Source organism: Gracilinanus agilis, chromosome 5 (genome assembly GCF_016433145.1).
Source record: "Gracilinanus agilis isolate LMUSP501 chromosome 5, AgileGrace, whole genome shotgun sequence".
Taxonomy (NCBI): Eukaryota; Metazoa; Chordata; class Mammalia; order Didelphimorphia; family Didelphidae; genus Gracilinanus; species Gracilinanus agilis.
Window position 1 is genome coordinate 293,491,902 of NC_058134.1, and position 9,735 is coordinate 293,501,636.

Consider the following 9,735-nt stretch of genomic DNA (forward strand, 5'->3'; position numbering starts at 1 on the left):
TCCAGTTTCCTGCTAGACATCTCTGCTGGAATGTCCTATTACTGTGTATGAATGATCATTCCTGGCCTCTGCTGTCAACAGTAGTATCTTACATTCCTCTTGAAGGAACCATATTAAAAATATTCAAAATCTACTCACTAGTCTCTTTCCCATCTTCTGAATTTTACTCAGCTTTGAGTGTAGCTCACTCATTTCTAAACATACCTTCCCCTTTTCTCTTCCCTACCTGTCCAAATTTCATGTCCTTCATAAAGCTATCCCAGACTACTTACAATCGATACTCAAGTGATAACACTTGTACAACAGTGGAACTGCTTGTCAGCTATCACGTAAACATGGAAAAATATTTAAAAAAAAAAACAGCTGAAAAATCAATTCTGAGTATTGGTTCCAAGGCAGAAGCAAGGTAAATGCCAGGAAATTGAGGTTTGAGACCTGGCTAGAATCAAACAGCTAGTGTCTGAGCCAGATTAGAATCCAGATCCTCCCACATCTAAGCTGCCCTGTTTTTGATCTCTTAAAATTTATACTAGCGTGATAGCTGGGTAGCTCAGTGGATTGAGTCAGACCTAGATATGGGAGGTCCTAAGTTCAAATCCAGCCTCAGACACTTCCCAGCAAGTCACTTGACCTCCATTGCCCACGCTTACCACTCTTCCACCTAGGAGCCAATACACTTAAGGGCTAAAAAAAAATTTTTATACTAGACTACAGTAACTGAATGATAAAAGACCTCTTAGAATGGTAAACAAGTGCCTTATGGGCTGGGAATCACAAGTTACTCTTATACCTAGCAGTGCTATGCAGATGTTATTCATTATTTAAATTGAATCACAGTTGGGGTAGTGGATAAAGGTTCAAAAAAACAAATGTGTACTTGACATAAATGATTAGAATTGATTACCAACCCGTTAGCCTTTGTAGTATAACAAGTAACATCTAAACATTTTCATGTATACTCTTATCCTGTCATGTGACCTATTCCCAGCTTGAACCTTAATTTTGGTTAAAGAATTATCCCTGTAGTCCCATACATTATATATTGTGTATATTAAGCTCCTAGTAGACAAGTTGCCTTGCATTGTCACATATCCTTTTTTTACTCAGTTCCTTATAAGGAAGTTTTTATTTATTTTTCAAGTCACCCTGAGTATAATGAGAAACTTAATTCCCATAAGGAAAAACTTTAGTGTTGGAGGACTTCTCAAACGAAATCCATTGCTCTTCCCACATAATCCCAATTCTTTTGTGATTCTCCAAATGAAGGTTATATCCCTGCCCTCCAGCCCCTTATCATATACCTCTTGTTATAATATTTTCTTGTGCAATCTGTTGCACAACCAACTAAATGTGCATTGAATTGGGTGGAGGGGCTTTATTTTTGAAGACACTAACAACTCTGGGTTGGGCAGGAGATTCTCCTACATATACCAATTGTGGATTGTTTTACTTCATTCCCTTCAATTCAACCACTATCTGAAGTGCCTAAAATAGGAGAGGAAATGAATATTAAAAAGAATTGGAGCTTTGGATGTATCAGCCTTTTTCAGTAGGCCCAGCCCAGATTGTGGCATTCCATGGTGTTTCTGAGAGGTTATGTGATATATTGGAAAATGGCTCATCATTCCATCACATAACAGATACAAACCTATTATTAATAAAAGGACAAAATTTGGCCAGACACCTAGAAGGTGAGTTTCATTTTTATTGACTTTTAGTGACCACAGAGGACATTTTCACAGAACAAAAAAAGAGACAGACCTAGCACATGAAGAAAAAGAATACACATTAATATTCCTCACCTTCATCTTCCCCGTCTGCACTATCTGCTCCAACCTCCTCATAATCCTTCTCCAGGGCTGCCATATCCTCCCGTGCCTCAGAGAACTCTCCTTCCTCCATGCCCTCCCCCACATACCAATGAACAAAGGCACGCTTGGCATACATCAGATCAAACTTGTGGTCCAGGCGAGCCCAGGCCTCAGCAATGGCTGTGGTGTTGCTCAGCATGCACACAGCCCTCTGTACCCTGGCCAGGTCACCACCAGGAACCACAGTGGGAGGCTGGTAATTGATGCCAACCTTGAAGCCAGTTGGGCACCAATCCACAAACTGGATGCTACGCTTTGTCTTGATGGTGGCAATGGCGGCATTGACATCTTTGGGAACCACATCCCCACGGTACAGCAGGCAGCAAGCCATGTATTTACCGTGGCGAGGGTCACATTTCACCATCTGGTTGGCAGGCTCAAAGCAAGCATTGGTGATCTCTGCTACAGTCAGCTGCTCATGATAGGCTTTCTCAGCAGAGATGACCGGGGCATAGGTGGCCAGGGGGAAATGGATTCGGGGGTAGGGCACCAAGTTGGTCTGGAATTCTGTCAGATCAACATTCAGGGCACCATCAAATCTCAGAGAGGCAGTGATGGAGGACACAATTTGACTAATAAGGCGATTCAGATTAGTGTAGGTTGGGCGTTCAATATCGAGGTTTCTGCGACAGATGTCATAGATAGCCTCATTGTCTACCATGAAGGCACAATCAGAGTGCTCCAGGGTGGTGTGAGTGGTCAGAATGGAGTTGTAGGGCTCAACTACAGCAGTGGAAACCTGTGGGGCTGGGTAAATGGAGAACTCCAGCTTGGACTTCTTGCCATAATCAACAGACAGCCTTTCCATCAGCAGAGAGGTGAAACCAGAGCCAGTCCCACCACCAAAGCTGTGGAAAACCAAGAAGCCTTGAAGACCTGTGCACTGATCAGCCTGTAAGTAGAAAAAAAAACGACATAATTGTTCAACATTTCATGATCACTGATCCAATTCTAAGTCTAGGTGAATCTACAATAGTCTTCCCATAGGTTCATTGGTCAAATGCTATCCAAAACTTAATATTCTTGGATACAGTGCTCTCAGCTACAATTAAGTGCCATCAAGCTTCACAAATGAATTCTACAGACAGTCCATAGTTCATTAGATAAAATATTGCTTTTTATATAAGACATGAAGTCTCTGGCAAGTCACTGGTCTGACTATGTCCTATCTAGTAGCCTAGACTAGCCAGGTGGGGACATTATATAAAATGGAGACACCAGCCCTCTATTCATGTTTTGGTCGGTCAAATTATTAACACTTTCTCTACATATATGGGAATGCCTGTCTTGGCCGGATGTGATCTCCACAATGAGTTGTACCTTATGGCTGGTAAACTAAATCACAGCTAGAACATATTCAATCTTAAGTTCCAAATAGAACTGCAACAAGCCAGATCTGAACCCAACAGTTGCAAATTTCACTGAAATGGTATTTAGAATAGATATGATTACACATTTATTTCTATATTACAATCTAGAAATCATTTAAATGACTTGTGTAGGTATGGGGGAGGATTCTCAATTCTATTGATCTTTATGCTACAAATGATGCTAGCAAAGCCCCCAACATTAAGTTCTCCAAAGTTTCAGTCAGTTCTAGCCAAACCTCCCTGACACCATTAAGTGCTTATAATAGCAATAGCTTTTTTCCAAATGATTAAATAGTTTCAATTTTAACATGACTCAAGTTTTTGCTTATAAAAAAAAAAGCAAAACCTTTACCCCTTCTATTATAGGATAAATACTATGTATTGGTTTCAAGGGAGAAAAGTGCTAAGGGCTAGCAATGGGGGTTAAGTGCCTTGCCCACAATCACATAGCTAGGAAGATTTGAACCCAGGACCTCCCATCCTGGCTCTCTATCCACTGAGCCACCTAGCCAACCCAGCTGGCCAAATTTCAACATTATAATGTTTGTGTAATCTAGGTGACTACAGCTCTGTTTATTCCCCCTTCATGCTAAGAACATCTTATATTACTCTAAGATAGCCCATTAAGATCATTTTCAATCTGAGTACAAAATTACCCAAATTAAAAGAGTTTGACTGTTTAGGTTAGATACCATGATATCATTGTGGTATCTATCACCCTATTACTAAACAACTCACAAGCTTCCGAATCCTGTCCAGAACCAGGTCGATGATTTCCTTGCCAATAGTATAGTGTCCACGGGCATAGTTATTGGCAGCATCTTCCTTGCCAGTGATCAGCTGCTCAGGATGGAAGAGCTGGCGGTAGGTTCCAGTTCGAACTTCATCTGGAAGATTAACAAAAGTAGCCCAGTTTTAATATTATGGTAACTGATTAAGAGAACAAGAGATATTAACAAAGTCACTAGAAATGGTCACCTTCAATAGGCTATTAGGATTGCATTATTTTCATTAGCATTCATCAATATTTCATTATCATGCATATTTAAAAAAAAAAAAATCAAACTTACCAATAACAGTTGGTTCCAGGTCTACAAACACAGCACGGGGAACATGCTTGCCAGCCCCTGTTTCACTGAAGAAGGTGTTAAAAGAATCATCTCCACCCCCAATGGTCTTGTCACTTGGCATCTGCCCATCAGGCTGGATACCATGTTCCAGACAGTACAACTCCCAGCAGGCATTGCCGATCTGGACACCAGCCTGGCCAACGTGGATAGAGATGCACTCACGCTGCAGAAAGAATGTCCACTTATCAGTAAGCCAGTTGGGACAGGCAGCTAATATCAATGAGCAATAAATTATGTTACAGCACAGCCATTCCACAGGATATAGCTTTTATCTGAAGTTCAGGTGCACTACAAACTAAATTCACAGAATATTCTTTGGGGAAATAAATGAGAATTCACGATTTAACAAAACTAGGGACAAACATGGGTTGAATGAAAGTAGGGAGCCAGCCTGCCATTTTAGACAGTATATCCCAAGGCTCTAACTCCAGGGGAATGTACAAAGCCCAAAATTCCCCCTTTCAGTTCTTATTCATACTTTTACTGTGATTGTGTAACTTTTTGTTGAGCTCATTCTAGCCCACTTTAATCCTATTCTTTAAACCCTAGAGCTTCTCTCCCTTCCCCCCCTTTAAAAACCAGCTTAAACCAGCTAGCTACAACCACATGACTCAGAGAAAGTGCCAGATAAGCAGACTAGCTGTATTTTACAATCTGGTCAGAGGAAGCTTTTTTGAACTTGTAGAAACCTTTTAAATATAGTTAATACTGTACTTATTTTGGCCCTGAAACTCATAGAAAGAGCTTTTTTTGCTTTCTTATTTCTAAGGGAAGTACATACAGTGCTCCCACCCACCTAAATATTTCTAGAAAAGTGTCAAGTGGCAGGGCCTTAAGTCTTCATTGGGCAGGAAATGTCTCTAGCTTAGTGGGGAGAAAAAAAATCAAGTACTTGGAAGAACAATTCCTTTCCCATTTAGTGATGACCTAAATGGAGTTTCTAGCAAAATGATTTTCAGTTAAACTATACCAGGGATTTTTTCATTATAATTATCTGATCAAGGACATGGCACTGTACTTTCCCCAAAGCCCTCCAAATATAAAAAAAAAAAAAAGCTCCCCTTTCATGATTTATTTTTTCCTAAAGGTTCAAAATTCTTAAGATTTAATAGAAATTTGACCTAAAAAAAAATACAAGTTGAGTGCCCTAAACTTCCAACTAGGAATTTAAACACCCCAATCATTAGCAACCTTTGTTTTATGCTCTCCTTCTCAGCTAGCAATCTAACACTAGTCATAAAACAATCATGGTCAATTTTTTTATAACTCAAAAAAAAATTTTTTTCAGGGACACATAGAAACAATTTTTGACAATAGTTTTCAGACATTTTGTGACTCAGATTCTTTCCCTCCCACTCCCTAAGGGTGCAAATAATCTGATATAGGTTAATCTCGGCCATTTGATCATGTCAAGGCCCCAAATTACCTGTAGCCACTTGCCTAGCTGTAGGTGGTGTGAGTGTTTGCTTTAATGAGCTCATGATTATTTGCTTGGTGCCTCATGGTAGCTTAACTGGACTTTGAAAAAAAAAAAAAAGTCCCATAGCTCATTGAAATGCTGGTTAGAAGAGATCTAAGATAAATGAGGCCACTGGACTAAACAGGCAAGAAAAGGAAGGATCCTTGAAATTAGAATATACATAACTTTATGCACAGTGTGGAACAATTCTCTAAGTGAATCTCTAGATGAATCAACCTAACCAACATCACTAGTTAGCTGCAGGACTTAAAAAGTCTAGAACCCAGGTCCCAGGTTCAATAATAGTCTCCTATCTTATCTCTGCCAAGCCTTTCCTTAATTTACCTTCTTTTCCACTGAGTAGAGTGAGCCTATCTGCTATCAGATGGCATAGTCACAAAAAGTGACTATGTCTGGGATGACTCCCTCCTTCTGAATACGGTATTACTCAGTATAAATTATAAATCATGAAAGAAAGTCAGCCTCCTTGAGAAATTTCCTCACACTGCCTAGCTTGTCTGCTAAACTGCTGGGAAAGCAGACAAGGTCAAAAAAGACTCGCCTTCCCAAGATTACCTGGAGGGAGGGTGACTATAGCTTTTGGGAAGTCAGGTCACATGGCAAGCCCAGCCTGGCCTGGACGAATGAGAGGATGAATAAAACCAAGGTGAAATGGATAAAATTTGAGAAAGATCATATTGATTACTTTAATGATTTATTTAGTCCAAGTTTTCCTAGTTGTTGGTCGGGCCTGGCAGCTAAGTTAAACTAAATATAAACTCTTGCTTTAGTATGCAGTTGCCTATAGATTCTGTGGAGAATTAATCCTGTAGAAGCAGATAAAGTAAATATATCTTTGGAAGAATAAAGACAGCCATTAGATTAAGTTAGAGAGCATAAGTTTTAATTCTCCTTTCTATAGTTGCTTGCTGATGGAAGACTTCCCTTTTTTTCAGCAGCACCAGTGGCCTCAAGCTCCTGAAATCAGTTAGCCTGACACATGTGTCCACTCCCTGAAAGTGGGCAAGTGGAATCACCTTCAAACCTGTAACTTCTATTATTTACACCAAGAACAGCCCCCAGTTTTTAAAATCAGAAACATTCCCTTGTTGTCTGGGAATCCTTTCTGTGGGGGAAGTCCATCTTTCCCCCATTAAAAGCAGTTCTGTGGGGGGCAGCTGGGTAGCTCAGTGGATTGAGAGCCAGGCCTAGAGACGGGAGGTCCTAGGTTCAAATCTGGCCTCAGCCACTTCCCAGCTGTGTGACCTTGGGCAAGTCACTTGACCCCCATTGCCTACCCTTACCACTCTTCCACCTATGAGTCAATACACAGAAGTTAAGGGTTTAAAATAAAAAGAAAAAAAGAAAAAAAAAGCAGTTCTGTGAATCAGCCTGGGTAATCAGACGACCATTTATCCATTATAAGAATGGATATTATTATATGCAGTTTTCTTTTTATAGGAACAGAAATCTAATTTTTTCAAAGATAAGCCAACCCTATTAAAAGGTACATTCCTATTCCTGCTTGCCCCCAGGAAGGTTTTTTTTTTTAAATACAATTAAAAAGCAAAAAGGAGAGGGCAGCTAGGTGTCTCAGTGGATTGAAAGTCAGGGCTCCAGACTGGAGATGCTGGGTTCGAATCTAGCCTCAAACTGCTAGGGTGTCTCAAGCCCTTTACCATTCTTCTGCCACAGTACTGATTCGAAGAGGAAAAGTAAGGGTGTTAGTAAAAGAAAAAAGGAATGAGGTGTTCCTTTTCTCCATGCTGCTCTTAGTAATCTTTAGGAAGAACTAATGCCGTTCAAGGCATTAGTATTCGGGTGCAAACCATGAAAAATGGTTTAGAAAGCGGCTACTTACTGGCCTTTAAGAAATTCCGCCTGAATACTTTGTTTCCCTTCCATCTACTGCCACACAGTATCAGCAAACTAGTTATCTCTGCATGATCCGTGTCCCCTCGCCCTCCCCACTCCCTATTCTATAGGGGCCTTGGGACATTGTTACCCCAAACGAAGGTACTTCCTTTGCTAAAAGTGACTCAGCACCCAGTCACGGAGAATGAGCCTGGGGGAGCGGGGGCGCGGGGAGGGCCCCACCTCGTTAGATTGCCATTCGGCCTTCCACACCGCTGGTCCCCAGAGATAATGGAGCCAGTCGACAATCTTCCCCTTCAGTCTGGCTCATCTGGTCCCTCCGGGGGGGTGGGGAGAGGAGAGAAGGGGAGCTTCCCCAAATCGATCTCAGAAGAGTGAGAAGTTTGAAGAAAGCAGATGGCCCATCCCTACAGAGCGCTCACTAGCTCCATTTGCTAAAGCTAACTTTTACACCAGTCCTCCAGCCTCCCTTTGGGCGCCTTCCCTTCCCAGCAGGGATCAGGGCGCTGCTGTTCCTTTTGGTCCCCCGGCAAAGCAACTTTGGAGAAGCCAGGGGCATTCACTTTCGTCCGACCCAAAGCCCGGAGCTTCCGTTTCCTTGGGCCAGGAGGCCCTCGGAGGAACCCAGGAGGCGCAGCCCACTAGGCGGACGGCCAACGCTGGACATCTTCCTCCATGCGCTCTTAGGGGCCAATGTGCCACGTGCGCCTCATACACAGTCCCGATGCCCCCGATTAGGTCACTCTACTCCACCATGGTCCCCCTCCCTCCCGGTCACATGACGCTAAGTGGCCCCAGCCCTCCGCTCCCGCGCTCTGCACCACCTGGAGCAGCCAGCCGACTTGGCCACCGTACGCCACTCACCATGATACAGGTACGCAGGGGTCCGCTGGCCCAAGAAGAAGTGGAAAAGACGGGGGACACAAGTTTCTCACCGTCCGACCGTTAGGGAGTCTCCGGGAGAAAAGTTTGTGAGTGGTAGAGCTCTCGGGAGGGGCCTTATATAGCCCTTCCCGGACCACGTGTCTGGAGGGGGGGGTCCCTAAGACCTGGCCCCACCCCCTCCTACTTTTCACTAAGCTTCCCGCCCTGCTTCCATCTCAAACTCCACCTCGTCCGGTCCCGGCCACCCCACCCTCCTCCCGGGCTCCCATTGGTGAGTTCGAAAGTTCAAACCAAACCTTTTCGGAAGGAGCCTGAGGCGTGGGGGAGGGAAGGAGGAAGTTTGGCTAACCTCGGAGGGTCCGAGAGGGAGGAGTAAGCTTGGGGGTGAAGTTGGAAAGCGAGGAGGGGGAGGGACTAGATCTAAGTGATGAAAGAGTAAGGTAATGGGGCTGGGGAAAGAGAGACCCAATGAGACGTTTTTAAATTTAAAAAAAGAGTGGGAGCCACATCTTGTGTAAAGACGGGAGGTCCTCGGTTCCAATGTGGTCTCAGACACTTCCTAGCTGTATGACCCTGGGCGAGTCCCTTAACGCCCTTTGCCTAGCCTTTACCGCTCTTCTGACTTGGAATCAACACACAGCATTGATTCTAAGTCGGAAGGTCAGGGGCTAAAAAAATAAATCAATAAAATTAAACAAGAAAAGGGAGTAAGCCAAGTGGTGAAGGTGGGGAGAAGGAGCGATGTGTCACTGGGAACCAGGAAACAGCTGGGAGAGCAAAGTCCCCTCTCCATCCATTACCTCTCCCTTCCTCCCTGCTTCGGGCCTCTTCTGACGCATTGCTCGGCCCACTCCCTTGGCCTGGAGCCAGTGAACCTTTTCCTAACTCCCTACAAGGCAATCTCCGAGGAGGAGAGCCACCCCGCCTGCTGCTGGGGGAAGGTTTCCCAGAGCCTGGTTTATTCAGAAAACCCAGCCCTGCAGATGCTTTAGCTGTTCAGCTTTCCCATCCAGGCCCTGCTTCCCCTCCCCAGCCGCACTGTATGAAGTGGACCAGTAGGCAAGAGGCCCTTAGTGCAGCCCAGCTACTGGGTCTGGGAGCTTGGCTATCAGGGAGAGGGGTTGGGGACTTTACATGCAGTTGTA

The 9,735-nt window shown here is 43.7% G+C and overlaps 1 protein-coding gene across 1 annotated transcript; it reads right to left on the reverse strand.

Annotated features, from left to right (window-relative positions):
- Positions 1 to 1,687: 1,687 nt before the first annotated feature.
- On the reverse strand, positions 1,688 to 8,659 carry TUBA1C (tubulin alpha 1c). Its single transcript, XM_044678543.1, has 4 exons — positions 8,570 to 8,659; positions 4,312 to 4,534; positions 3,980 to 4,128; positions 1,688 to 2,763 (listed from the first exon to the last, which is right to left on the reverse strand). The coding sequence occupies exons 1-4, from the start codon at positions 8,570 to 8,572 to the stop codon at positions 1,789 to 1,791; spliced, it is 1,350 nt and encodes a 449-aa protein (XP_044534478.1). The 5' UTR covers positions 8,573 to 8,659; the 3' UTR covers positions 1,688 to 1,788.
- Between the last annotated feature and the right edge of the window lie 1,076 nt (positions 8,660 to 9,735).